At 45.4% G+C, this 13932-nt stretch overlaps 6 protein-coding genes across 6 annotated transcripts; 3 read left to right on the forward strand and 3 right to left on the reverse strand.

Moving 5' to 3' along the window:
• Nucleotides 1–54: 54 nt before the first annotated feature.
• BGW36DRAFT_263917 (P-loop containing nucleoside triphosphate hydrolase protein) lies at nt 55–2287 on the reverse strand (the record flags this gene model as incomplete). The annotated part of the gene is made up of 2 exons (XM_046210102.1): nt 55–1523; nt 1579–2287. Coding segments are annotated over 2 exons (2178 nt in total), but the record flags the coding sequence as incomplete, so codon positions are not given.
• A 740-nt stretch (nt 2288–3027) lies between these two features.
• On the forward strand, nt 3028–4313 carry BGW36DRAFT_379590 (ribosyldihydronicotinamide dehydrogenase). The gene has a single exon (XM_046216226.1). It carries the CDS (start codon nt 3328–3330, stop codon nt 4147–4149), a length of 822 nt encoding a protein of 273 aa, XP_046072563.1. The 5' UTR covers nt 3028–3327; the 3' UTR covers nt 4150–4313.
• Nucleotides 4314–5177: 864 nt separating this feature from the next.
• BGW36DRAFT_397490 (uncharacterized protein) lies at nt 5178–6161 on the forward strand (the record flags this gene model as incomplete). Its single annotated transcript, XM_046218306.1, has 2 exons — nt 5178–5769; nt 5836–6161. The coding sequence occupies 2 exons, from the start codon at nt 5178–5180 to the stop codon at nt 6159–6161; spliced, it is 918 nt and encodes a 305-aa protein (XP_046072564.1).
• A 1657-nt stretch (nt 6162–7818) lies between these two features.
• On the reverse strand, nt 7819–8444 carry BGW36DRAFT_295088 (Isochorismatase-like protein; the record flags this gene model as incomplete). Its single annotated transcript, XM_046211148.1, has 2 exons — nt 7819–8093; nt 8156–8444. 2 exons carry the CDS (start codon nt 8442–8444, stop codon nt 7819–7821), a joined length of 564 nt encoding a protein of 187 aa, XP_046072565.1.
• Nucleotides 8445–9874: 1430 nt separating this feature from the next.
• On the forward strand, nt 9875–11047 carry BGW36DRAFT_427810 (GA4 desaturase; the record flags this gene model as incomplete). The annotated part of the gene is made up of 1 exon (XM_046220457.1): nt 9875–11047. One exon carries the CDS (start codon nt 9875–9877, stop codon nt 11045–11047), a length of 1173 nt encoding a protein of 390 aa, XP_046072566.1.
• Nucleotides 11048–11228: 181 nt separating this feature from the next.
• BGW36DRAFT_295718 (uncharacterized protein) lies at nt 11229–12011 on the reverse strand (the record flags this gene model as incomplete). Its single annotated transcript, XM_046211204.1, has 4 exons — nt 11229–11464; nt 11531–11630; nt 11692–11825; nt 11885–12011. Coding segments are annotated over 4 exons (597 nt in total), but the record flags the coding sequence as incomplete, so codon positions are not given.
• Nucleotides 12012–13932: the final 1921 nt, after the last annotated feature.

A 13932-nucleotide genomic window follows, 5' to 3' on the forward strand; every position in this document is an offset into this window, starting at 1 on the left:
GCAACGCTGATCATGATGTAAATGCAATTATTTTTCTTGCTTCTCGGGGTTCACCGGAACAAGGTAGTGGTATTTTTCGGCGTCGTTTGGGATCCCCTCGCCGTCACTGGCAGAGTCGATCTTTTTATAAGGCAGTGTATCCACAGACCAGATATTTCGCCAAACTGTTTCGTCGGATGCTAGATTAATACCATCCGGAAGAAGGCCCATGGCGAATGGCAGCGTTTCGTTGTCGCCAACGTCTGAAGGGAGACGCATCCAGAAACGAACAGAGTCTGGGATTTCACTGCGGAGGTGACTGACCACAATGAGGGACTGGTCAGGACCGAGATGGGGAATCTGGAATTTTGTATTGCTTAATGTCTCGTTGGCGTCGGGGTCAGGTTCTAGGAGAGCAAAACATTTCTCGCGCATCGATGGCGACATGCCAGAGAAAGCTTCGTCTAGAATTATTAAATCTTGTTTTTTGATGATAGCCCGTATGAACAATACTAAACGCTGTTGGGCCATATTGAGTTGGCCGAAGGTTATTGTGTCGGCGTATTCATGAACGGACGATGGCGGCAATGGGTAGCGATAACGTTGACTTAGAAAGTTCTCAGCCAATACCTTTTTTTGAAAGTGCAGGGGAATAAAGGAAAGGTCGGTTTCGGCTTTGATAGGAAGCTCTGGACCGGGACTGTTGTCTAGTTCTGGCTTGAAGTGTTCAAGCACTCGATCAATAAGCGTATCAATCTCATAACTCAAAGTCGGCTTTGAGAGAAAGGTGTCTGCCCATGCGGATTCAATCGCTGCCCGGACCGTAAGCTGCCGCGGGAAGAAGGCGTGGACTTCAGGCGAAGAATGGCCGATCCGAGATTGCAGGTCAAAAATTGAGATACCTGGTTTTCCCACTTCCGGAAGACGAGAACGACCAAATAAGCGGACAGGCAGTGCATATGCCTGTGGGTGGTCTGAAGTTATTACGGACAATAATGTTGTTTTGCCGGATCCATTCGCTCCTAGGATCGCCCAGCGCTGGCCACGGCGGACTTTCCAATGTAGTCCTGGCTTGCCGTGATCTTCACCAGCTACATCTTGCTTCCAATTTCCAAGTACAACTTTTCCCCCATACTGTACGCGAACGCCTTCCATCTGTATGATAGGCTCGCCATTCATGGAAATAGGCGTGATTGACTTCGCTCTTTTTTTTTCCATCGAGCTCCATCTTGCCGTCCTTTTCAGGTCAAGAGGAGGAACATAGCAGCCTTGAAAGAGGCCCCCTTCCTGGAAAAGAGGCCGTAATAACTGTGAACCCTTGACGCCCACATGAGGCGAGGCAGTGAGTCGATGAGCACACTTGATGAAGCTGGCTTTGTCCCCTTGATAAGCAACATGATCTCCATTGAGAACTGCGACGTGGGTAATCCATTCGGGTAAAGGGTCCTGTGGGCGAAGGGATATAATGACTCGAGGTGTAGATTTCTGTGCGAAACTACAAAGGAGCGAAGATATGCTATCACTAGTCACAGGGTCAAGACCCACTAATCCAGAGTTATTTTGCAATTTCAAGGGTTTACGGGGTATTTTGAGACTTACTTAAGGGTTCGTCTAGGAGAATGAGTTCTGGCTTCGCTAATAGAGCTTTAGCTATACGAGTACGCCTTGTTTGGCCATTGCTCAGGTTAGACACAGGCATATCCAAAAGCTCTTGTAGTTTGAAACTGTTCACAATCTCCTGGAAATGAATCTCATCGTGAATCTTCCCCCATTCTTGCCCTTCCAAAGGATTTAATTCCGTTTGGCCCTTCAGATATTGGCGGACCGTCCAGTCGGTGTCTTCACGTAGACTCTCGTATCGTGCACTGAGATACGCCCCCCTGGTTCCTCCGGTGGCCTGTGACCCCTCACCGCCAAAGCCGACAAATTGAATAGCATTAAACGAATGCCTTAGCTTCGGGTCCGATGGGGTGAATTTGTCTGAGGACAAGTAGGGGTATGAACGCGAGTTCGGTGGCACAGCAATATGCTGGCCGCGGATGATGTCAAAAAGCGTAGAGCTTCCAGGGCCTATGAAAGCCCAATGAAACGGCCCCTGCAATTTGCGGACCGTATTTTCGAGACGGACCTCTCTTTTATATTTCATCCTTGCCCTGACCGTGTCCTTGACGGGTTTGGGCAATTCCACCGCGAGTCGAGCAGGCAATATGAAATCAACATTGCTCAGAAGAGGTGCGTCTTTGGGACCGGGTGCCAAGTCTGATGGATACGAACGATAAAAGGACCCGTTTTCGATCTTTACGAGCGGGGGTGGAGGAGGAGGAATCGGTGGTTCGGGGTCTTGTGGTGATGTTGTGTCGAGGTCTATCTCAGCAGGCTGCCTTGGCGGAGATTTAGTCGCTGCATGACGAACGGTCCGATACGGAGTCGAGGCTCTGCCAGCACGGGATAGCGAGAATTGCAGTCTCAGCATGTCTGGCCTCGATCGACTGCATTTGCGTTGCGATGATCAATTGATAGAAGAGGAAGACGAAGAACAGAAGGCGCGCGCAGATAAATACCGCCGCCAAGCCGGGGAGCTCGGGCAGAACTCCGGTCTCTTCTTTAAATATTCCCCCATTCATCACATTTAATATTCAACATCACATTGAATATTGAATATTTAAGGCTAAATTCATTATTACATGTAGGTATCAGAGAGATGATTCTTCAATTAGATGCTCTATAGTTGTATGATTCTTGGCTTACTTCTTTATAATATCTTAAGCTCTATTTATTTAAAAATTATACAAAACAACCTTAAAATTAAACTCGTATTAGCAAGCGAAAATAGGCTCTTTTTCAAATGTTATCCACACCAGCTCCACTTGTTAACTGTTAGGATATGTTTTTGGGGCATTTCTCGCGAGCAGTTTGATTGTTTGAACAATGATTGGGTAACACTTGGTTGTCTCATTCAATGTTCGCTTGCTTACAAATGGTTCAACGGGATTACGAGCTCAAAATCACGCTAGAAGCGCAAATTATAAATCGAAACCACTCACCAGTGCTAGATTGGGTAGGTTCGGAGAATCCCCAATCCTCATATATCTGGATCTCCGAGTGGGAGGATACGAGGATCTCCCACACGGAGAGAAACTTGTATCATATCAATTGTGCCTCTCGGCCCGAGCGGACCTCCGTCTACATAGCCCTATCTCCGTATAAGTAGATACTTAGACGTTTGAGTTGCTGACAAAACATGTAAGAATGTGTGTATATATATGAGGCCAGTCTGCTCTCAGTACTCTCAATTCTTGCGGCATAGACCAAGGACACAAGTGAGCGTTCCACAGAAATATTCACAGAATGAAAGTCTTTCTCGTCTTCGCCCACCCAGAGCCCCAATCGCTGAGTTCAGCGCTTTGCCAGGTCGCGGTGCAAGAACTTGAAGCTCAAGGCCATGAGGTTCGCGTGTCCGATCTGTATGCAATGAATTGGAAATGCAACATAGATCGAGACGATTTCCCATTGCTGTCGAAGGAGCTCCCACTCAGAGTGGCATCCGCATCCAAAACGGGGTACAGTTCGCATGGTCTTACGGAGGACGTGCTGGCTGAACAGGAGAAGCTGTTGTGGGCAGATACTGTGATTCTACAGTTTCCTCTCTGGTGGTTCACGATGCCTGCTATTCTGAAAGGATGGGTGGACCGAGTATTTTCATGTGGATTCGCCTATGGGGTTGGAGAGCACAACGACAAGCGCTGGGGGGATAGATATGGCGAGGGTATTTTGTCCGGGAAACGCGCCATGTTGATCGTCACCGTGGGCGGTTGGGCAGACCATTATTCATCTCGTGGCGTCAATGGTCCCATAGAAGACCTATTGTTCCCCATTCAACACGGCATTCTCTTCTACCCTGGTCTCGAGGTGTTACCACCTTTCGTACTCTATCAGGTTGACAAAATGGGCAACAGCATGTTCGACACCATGGCTGAACAGCTCAGAGAGCGGGTGCGTAATATCCAAACCGCGAAGCCAATTCCGTATCGTCGTCAAAATTACGGCGATTATTACATTCCCAGTATGGTTCTACGAGAGGATATCGACACTGGGGCTGCCACTGGATTTACTCTACACCGCGAAGTTCACAATGATTCGGAACAAATTCACAAGTACAAGGAACAGTAACAAGCTCGCATCTTGGATAACATTGTGGGGGGGCTGAATATAGTGGGCATAATTCTCAACGGAGACAGTGGGATGGCACGACCCAAAAGGCTTTCCAGCGCTTAAGAGGACTTACATTAAGGTTGTTGATTACTCACTAGAATAGACATATTAGAAGATATAAGAGACATTCTGATGCCTTTTTCACGAGTAACTTGCATAGATTTGCGCATTCCTCGAATTCAGACATGATTTTATTTCCTAGGTTCTCTTCCGGAACTAGTATATCATTATCTAAGATAGCTTCGTCATCCTGCAAATGTAGGTAACCATCATCGATATTTACCGACTTTTTTATCCATGCGAGTTCAAAAAGATGTCAGAGTAGAGCTGTGCGGCCTCGGCAACGCCAAGCCGGGAACGGAGCTCCGGTCTCGCCGTGCCGCACACCTTTTGTATATACTCCTGCATACACAATGGGGAAGCAAACTCCCTAGGACGAACACCTAATGCAAGTCGCCTTTTCAGGGACAGACATAGTGTCTTCCATAGATCCGAAACCATCGCTGTCTCTTATTGACCAAGGAATCATCAAATATGAAACATTGCTCATCGACATAGCCTCACGTTATTTCCTATTCTCTTGGGGCCTCTCGTCACTGGTCGAGGATTAGGACTGTGACCGAATGACAGCGGCTAGGAATGGTGGTGTGTTGCAACGAACCACCTGAACTCGGCGCTTATGACAGTCATGCATGCACTAATTGACACCAATTGTCACCAAAGCGAGCGCCGGTCACTTGGTTAATAAAATGGCCCATGAGCAATGTGACTAGTGCGGGGGATCAGACACCATTTGCTGCTCGGGGGTTCATCTAATTAAACATCAGACGCGTACCCCGCTCTGACCGTTCGTCATCCCATTCATCTCTTCTCCTATTCTTTTTTTTTGTTCTGCCTCGGTGTCCAGCATTTGACAGAATACTGGCCTCCATTTAAATATATCAAGAGGAAGACGAAGCGACAGCAATCGGCAAAGAAGACACAGCATGTCATACCAGTATTCGCATCAGGACCACGGTCATCCGCCCCTCCCTCCCGGCTGGGTCGCAGAATGGGTTCCGCAGGAAAACCAGTACATCTTCATTGACCAGCGCACTGGACAAAAGCAGTGGCACCACCCTGAACGTCCTCCTGCTGGCGGCCACGATTCTCGTTCACCAGGTTATAGTCCTGGTCCGGGTTCAAGGGGCGTGGGAGGGCCTCCGCCAGGACCGGGAGGTTACGGATACGGCTCTCCCCAAGGGCCAGGGGGCCACCCACCACCGGGATACGGGAGCCCTGGACCGCAAGGCTATGGCGGTTCTCCTCAACCCCATGGTTATGGAAGCCCACCACCACCTCCCGGAGGATACGGTGGCCCTCCTCCGCCACATGGCTATGGAAATCAACCACCACAGCGTGGGTACGGAGGTCCTCCACCACCACAGGGATATGGTGGCCCTTCACCTGGCCCGCAAGGCTACGGTGGTGCTCCTCCTCAACCTGACCAAAAGAAGAACCACAATGTGGCCTATGGTGTCGGTGGAGGCCTTGTGGGTGCCGCTTTAGGCGCATGGGCAATGCACGAGTATGATGGGCGTATGTATTCCCCTGGTTTTCATTTCTCTGCGCTTTATAAATTTACTAATGAGTAAAAATCTTCAGACAAAGAAAAGGAGCGCGATGAGGAGCGTCGTGAAGAAGAGGTAGAACGCCGCCGTGAAGAAGAACGTGAATTTCAGCGCAGAGAGGAACGTGACCGCGAGCACATGTACGAAGAGGAACGAGAACGTGAGCGGTACGAAGAAGCACGAGACCGCCAGCAATTGTATAACGAAGAACAACAACTCGAGCAGCAGCGCGAAATTGAATTTGCGCGCGAACGAGAATTTCAACGCGAAGAGGACTTTGAGCGACGGGAATGGGAAGACGACCGCCGAGAAGAAGAGATTGTGTACGAAGATAGGAGATATGAGGAGAGTCGCTGGTGATCAGAGTATGAACCAGGGTGTTTTCAATTTCCCACATCTCTCTTTTTAAGTCGTGTTTCAGCTTTGAGATTATATACCGCCTTTTAGAATTGGTTACGTAGTCCGTTTAAACTCATAGTTCATCTACAGTACGTATGTACTAGGTATCTACTGCGCAGATTTAGAAGTTTAAATTCTTGTTGAATAAATTTCTAGTTGTGTCTAACCACTGTATGTTAAAGCATTTGAAGCCTTAGCTACACAAGTAGCCTGAATTTCTATCTTCGAGTTTCACATGTTATACTTATGACAAGCGAATGAGCTTAAAGAAAACTTGATATTAAGGTAAATCATTAGTCCGTCATGGGAACTACTATTACCCGGTAGGTAGGATGATTAGTAGAGAGAAGAATTCTCGGACAGTATATACATAATTGGCCCGATCACATACAATCTTACGTCGTCGTCAAGGACTGCATGTGGTATTACTGATTGAGTGTATGGAACTTATGGTGTGTAAATATGTAACACATCGAGTTATTCTGATTAAGATAGAGATCCATCACACGTGCTGCAATCAATTAATGTTCTGAGTAACTGAAACGTTGGACTTTGTGTTTTGCGAGTAACCTTATCTCTGAGACTTTGGGTCACTAAGATTTCATAGGTTTAGGGCTATTAGGGTTATCAGTTCGCTGAGTCTCCAGCACCAGCAGCCCTCTGCATCTCCTAGTCCTTTGCTAAGAATTCTGGGCATTATATGGAAAGAGTCAGCGCTCTCCATGTTTTCATACCTCCTCGAACCTCCGCTGAAGAAGTTATTGACCCAGTTGAAGCGCCTAAACCGTGCCGAAATTTCTACGCTCCACTTTACGGCACGAGAATTGTCTGCATAGTTCTCTCAAGTCCGGATTTGCGCAAAATGTGGGAACAGGGTCTCCAGGTGATGATCTCGAGATTTCGGTAAGTGCGTGCTTTACTCTATAAATCTCTACATGAGTGAGACGTTTCGGGAGATTGGGGCTTCTTGCAGTCCCAGAGGGTAAGGCTCAGTATGATTCCGAGATAACTCCTGGGAGAAGAGCGAATCATTCAGCTGCGGGAGGAGTATCACATTTATGTGCTCAGTAGTAGACGAATCGGAGGTACTGGTTGAATGAGAAGAATGTAGAGCACGTCGCCTTTGGGATGCGTAGGGACAGTTAGATATTACCTAAATATCTTCTCTTCGTAACAATACAAAATGATCTGAAGCTACCTTTCCAATACAGATTTGCGGATCTGTAAGAGTGAGCCACTCATAGATTGAATGTTGAGAGGAACCCGACTACAAACGTATGTACGACGAAGGATGACAAATCGAGAATCAACGTAAAATCAACCCGAGTGTGAACTACAGCTTAAGCGCAAATTCGGGAGACGAACTTTGTATAGGCCAATACGAACGTTTGGGGTGTATGCTGCAATAGTTGGGTTGGCTTATTTGACAAAATGAACCATTGGCTAGTCATTAACGATTGTCTTCAGGCAGTGTGCCTTCAGTCATCTGAAAAGCTCACCGGCAAGTCATATCTCTGAGATTAAGCCAAAACTATCTTTTTGGGATCTCTCAAAATTTCGGCATAATTTTAATGCAGGCCCATTGCAATTCACGATACATCCTAGAGAACCAATACCTTTATGCAAAAGACAGCTTTTCCCAGCTGGCAATCTGGGCTCCGAGAGAGAGTAGGCGTTCCTCTACCTCATTCTCGATGTCTAACGCTGTTTTTTCGCTAGTGTCATAGGTTGAATGCGCCCCAGTAAGCAATGTGACATTGAAACCGGCTTCCAAAGCGCCCTTGCACGTCGCCTCAACACAGTACTCGCTCTGGAGGCCGAAAGCGACTATTTTTTCAATATTTAATGTTCGTAGCCGTAGAGCCAGATCTGGATTGGATTCAAAGGTATCGGCTACAGATATCAGTAATTAATAGAAATATTGCCACGCTGTTCCTTTGTGTTTGTTTACTTACAGGTCTTTTTCGATATGAGAATTTCCTGCTCGACGTTGGGGCGAGGCTTGAACACGAGTTCCCATGGCTTGCTCCCTACTACCAGACAACTATCCTCGTGCTGGACAAAAACGATGATGAATGGTGACGTTGCTGCCTTTTCCCGATATGAGTCTATGACCGTCCGAGCCGCTTGAAGAATTTTCTCTCCTGAATTTCTAATTCTCTCTGCATGTGGAATTCTAGTATCGTCATTCACTGCTAGCTCGTTTTGAATATCGATTACAAAGAGAGCGGTTCGTGCAGCCATGACTAGCTAGAACCAATAGTACTGAACTTTCTATTGTCTCGAACGGTATTTTTCGCGTGGTTTGAAGGTAAAATTGGAAGTCGACTGCTGTTATGCAAAAAGCACAGTTGAGATTTGGTGAGAAGCCCCGCACAAGGCGGGTTCCTAATGCGGTTAATTGACTGGAAGGCGGCTGAAATACGAGATATTACCACTCAAAGACACTTTCCGAATCCATCCTTTCTTTCGAGACCTTTTCCCCCACTATCATGTCTCAATAAACTTTCCTTACGGCTTTTTTTTCACTCGACACACGTTGGCGATAACGGCAATCAAATTTCTTGTTGACGATACGAGGTTTAACCTTACCCCACGTCAACATGGAAATGTCTTTTCGTCGGCCAGTCCTAGGATGGAAAAAAGACGACTAATCCTCGTGCCATTTTCTTTAAATATAACGGAGGGTATTTTCATCCAGTAAAAATGGTGAACGATGAGTGCCAATTCTCCAAATCTGCCTGTAGACATGATTTAGCTACCAGTGGGGATATTTCCTGGAAATTTTAGTAGAGGTTACGAAAGTAAAGTGGATGTAAGCGAAGAGAACATTCTCGAAAAGATATAACTATGATGAAGAATCGGGAGAACTGAAATCTTGAGGCTTGTTGAGCAATCGGATGTTTCGGATGTTGACGTTGACGTACCATCAAAAGAATTTTCAAGTCAGCTCTATTGCAAACGATACATTTATATCGACCTTTCAAAACGGTCTATCTAAAAGCAAGGCCGAGAAAATAACCTTTTCCTTCTCTTTTTAGTGCTTACCATAGCCTGGGTCCTGTACGCACTACTGGTCGGGGCCGAACAAACTATGCATTGTGACACACCATGTAAGCAGTATCAATAATCCATGTCCAATGAGCATAGCTATAACTATGCCCTAAATCCGAATGGCCGCTGGAAAGGCTGTAGAGGCCCATTTGTATGTCACCCAATAGTTATAACATAATTTGTGTGACCAGCCAGATCTACCGGGCGAATGACATACTGAATCTGGATGGACGGAAGTGATGCTTCCTTGAAATAAGTGGTAAACCGCTAAGTCGGATTGCATCAAACCGCAGATTCAAGACGAAGAAACAGTAACGAAAAAGTTATCTCATTAATAAGGGGCAATTCAGCCGCAGATCGAACGGCTCGCTTTTCCTTACTCCCAACAAAACTCGTTAAGCAGCAAACAAGGTTCGCATGGCACGTTGGCAATCAATGCATTACTGAGTACTATAATTACCGCGTCCAGCTATTATGGGATCCATATGAATAAGCAGGTGTCACACAGCAAAACTTCGCATTGTACACAAAGAATGTTGACCTTACCCTCTATCTCCTTCATTTAATCCATGTATTGCATTTTATATAAGGATATCAAATAAGGGGAAATAAAATTCGAAATGGCGTTGGAAACTGATAACCAGCAGAATCTTCTAGGAAAATTTACGATTCCGGTCATAGACGAAGATGCCAAAAATGACAATCCATGGCACCGAAACTACCACCAACCTCCGCGATTCAAAAAGCTCGAGCCACATAGTTTTCCAGTTCTCGATATTAGACCAGATATATCGCGTCCGGAATATACGCCCCAGGCCTTACTTAAGAGCCATGGATTTGGAGTTGTCAAACACGAGTCTTCGTTGTTTGAGAATACTTCGCCCGACTTCGATGACGGCGAAGTTGTTTATCCAAGCGAGCAGACTATCGTTGAAAAGTACTATCCTGAGATGAAAGATCTTATAATAAAAGAATTGGGGGCTAAAGAAATATATATAACCCACAGTATTGTGCGGGGAGGCGAAGTCCCTGAGGTATATAAGCTACCGACGGGGCTCAATGTGAAACCACATGAAAGCCAGCCTGATCAGAAGAAAGGTGGGAAAGTTGATTCAGAATCAAACAACGAAGACTATGACCGTCATATACACGTATCCACAGGACAGCCAATACGTGTACCTCATCAAGACTATACACCACTTGGGGCACGACAGTCATTGCGTCATCAAAGGCAAGATATATACCAATGTGCTCTTGAAAGCGGGATTCTAGAGGCTGAAGACGGTATATGTGACGGCCAACCATTTTCAGCTGAAAGCAAAGAGTCGGAAAATTTGATTTTCGAGAAGTACAACTCTGTGGAAAAACTGGGACCTCGATATGCGGCGTATAGCATCTGGCGCCCTCTAAAAAAGGTCCAGCGAGACCCCTTAGCCTTATGCCCGAGAACCAAGTTCAATCAAAACGACTCTCTCATATATTGGCCGTATCTGAATAAAGTGCCAGGGCATCCAGACCTGGGTGGGGATTTTTTGAAAGAATATGCAATTTTAGGACTGGACAAGTTCGTGTGCGACAGCTGTGGAAACAATGATTTTATACCTTTGAAATGGTACTACGTTTCTGAACAGAGGACGGATGAGGTTTTATTTATCAAACTATTTGATAGTGCCGCTCTGGGTGAGAATACCGAACATGCCGGTGCTCCATGGCATGCAAGCCCAGATTTGGGTGATGCTAAAAATGGTGAGCCCAGGGAAAGTATTGAACTCCGTGTGATGGTCTTCTGGTAGAGAGTCTTCTGCTTCGTAAGGGTCTATGTTATTCTTTTCGTATGTTCCATCAAAGTCTAGGTAGTTCGGTCCCACCTAAGAATCAATAATTTACTTTTCGACGCCGGATAGTATCGATTGATGAACCTTATACACATTTATTTATACAATGTAGTGAGAAATTACAAACGTCAAATTGTTTTTAGGGGATCTCGTCTAATACGAGTGCTCCTACTTCTGGTACAACGTCCGGTCCCTGAGGTCCCCAGGTCGCCTGGTTTTGCTTTGCGTACTCCCGGATATCATCAAAATTTCGACATTTATACATACGGTTGAAATCGGGTGTTACATGTGGAGGGTCTCCGGCCCAGATATAGGGGTGCAACTCTGTATCAGCAGTGCACATCAGCCTTTGACGAAGAACATCGACGCAATGCCCTGCAACTAACTTAGCTTCAAAACAGCCCAAAACTCGACTTTGCTAAAGAAAACATGATAACTCACCAATATGTAACTCCAGAATTTCTTTTCGATCTAAGAATTCCACCTTATGAAGAGTCCTATAGTAGTCAATGTTGAAATATAGGCTTTTCCGAATGAGGTTCTTCAGTCGTCACCAATTAGTCAAGGTCTTTAATTTAGTCAGACCTTAGTAAAATACTTACAAGGCAGTGCAACTGGTGCAATCCGGCCACAAATGCAGGATAACCAGGCCCACCGTAGCGTTCTGTGATATGAAATCGGTTCTGCTCGATACCTGCCGCCTTTGCATCTTCATCAGGCACTATAAGGGGATCGTCTATTCTCAATGTCAGCCTCTCAAAAAGAACAAAACATTCATTCCCGAGAAAAGAATACATTCGATTCCTAACCGTAGCCATGCTTCATCTACCTCAGGGCTGGGCTTCTGGCGATATATCGTTTCCTTGGAGAATGATCCATTGAGAAGTATGGATTCATAGCTAATCCTCACGTCACGAAAGATTTGTGCTTCAGAAGTTTGTCAGTAAATACTGCGACTTCCACCATTATATTGAACCACGGTCAATCTAGCTTCTCTACTCTAGTAATTTGGCTTAACCAGTTTCAAGATTTTTGTGAACATACTTTTATGTTCTGATGTATGGATGGCGCATGTTTGGTCGAGTTTTCTAGTCCATAGTTCTAGGCTCACAATTATTGAGATAATATTGGTGACGATGATAATGCTGGTAATGCCGAATAGCCAGCATGAAGTTCGAAACAGTTTTGTCCGTGTTTGCCCGTGAATGTGTTTTCTCTGTATGTCATCGTTGTCATGCTGAAGAAATGGGACACTGTCTTCTGCTGATGATGGTTTCATCATTTCCCGCAATCCCTCATGCAAATCGGAATCGGGCTTGTTACAGATTGAGATCAGGTTGAAATCAAAGTAGGTAACCGTATTTGACTTGGCCCCCAATAGGCACCATTCTTTCTTGCTCAAACAGGATCAACTAAGGAAGCAGGACGCAAACAATTATTTACACTACAGCACTAGGCACGGAATAAAGAATTGAAAATCCGCCCAGCGGATTCTTTTAGCTTAACATAAATTTTAATGATACGGACTTCGGAGGAGGCATGTGCTCGTGGTCCGCCCAAGGAGAGGCCAACCCAGTTTATAAAATATAATTGGCTCGATATATGCAACTAGCAACGATAAGCAATTGCCAGTAAGCACTAGATCGTTAGCTAGTCATTAGTTTCGCATGGTGTTCAAGAATTGTCAGCCAAATATGTACCAAATTAATTACTCTCAACTAATGACGAGGACCACTTTTTGGTGAAGTGGTTTTTCGACCAACAGTTAAATCCTTCGGGGCCCGCACCAACTATTTGAAGGACTGGGATTTGACCGATTCCTATTTGAATGCGGGTTATTTTACCAACGATTTCGAAGAATAGTGGACTAGATTCACGACTTCTCGACTTCTCGCTACTTAAGTTCCGGTTGGCTGCTCATTCCATGATAGATAATACTACCTTCCATATTTGATTCTAGAAAATAGACCTATATCATTTAGTCCCATTTGCGTCATCTTTGATGAATAATTGCTATGTAAGGCGTAAATATGGTGAAAGTTGGATGTGTATAGACTCCAGCTCCTTGGACTCAAGTGCCTGTGAAATGGTTTGAAGGATTCAGATACGTGCCGCACAGTAATGTCGCATATCAGAAAAGCAACCCTTCATGACCCCAAGTTGATCGCCAGTCAGTCGAAATCCTAAGCACCCAGGGCTTTCCTTTTACATTTGCTCTCTTTTCTCATAACCAGTAATGTAACCCACAGCCTCATCTTCCCGTTTTTCATAGCCAGTGATATACCCCACAGCCTCATCGTCTCTCTTCTCGTACCCGGTTATATAACCTACTGCCTCATCCTCACGCTTTTCGTAGCCAGTGATGTACCCTACTGCTTCGCCTTCTCTTTTTCGTAACCAGTAATGTACCCAACTGCTTCATCTCCACGCTTTCCTATTACATAGTTAATATCTATACCGATGAGAAATACTTTTATTATTTCTAATATTACCTTGAGGGACTGGGCTGGCTAACACTGAGGCGACCAAGCCTACACCAGCGAGGAGCATAGACAACTGCATGATTGAGATATTTCCTATTGTCTCTTGCTTAGTTTGGCTGAGGATTATTTGAGATGGAGAAGTCCACAGGAATATGCATAAGAGATCTATATGCAGGGGAACAGGCCACTTTATGTACCCTTAGCTGTCTTGTGTCGCGGGGCATTGGGTAATTTTGTCAAAGCGTAATTCAGTGTTATTAACCATGTTATTTCAAGGTGAATTTGCCATTGTATTTGCTTTAACCCATCTTCGTCCACGTCCACATTTATTACACCATAATTTGTTGGAGCTACTCCATA

The sequence above is a fragment of the Talaromyces proteolyticus genome (assembly GCF_021365285.1).
Source record: "Talaromyces proteolyticus strain PMI_201 chromosome Unknown BGW36scaffold_6, whole genome shotgun sequence".
Classification (NCBI taxonomy): Eukaryota; Fungi; Ascomycota; class Eurotiomycetes; order Eurotiales; family Trichocomaceae; genus Talaromyces; species Talaromyces proteolyticus.

Excerpts from the sequence above, each read along its gene's own strand:
- BGW36DRAFT_379590 (XM_046216226.1), top strand. The coding sequence starts at position 3,328 with ATGAAAGTCTTTCTCGTCTTCGCCCACCCAGAGCCCCAATCGCTGAGT.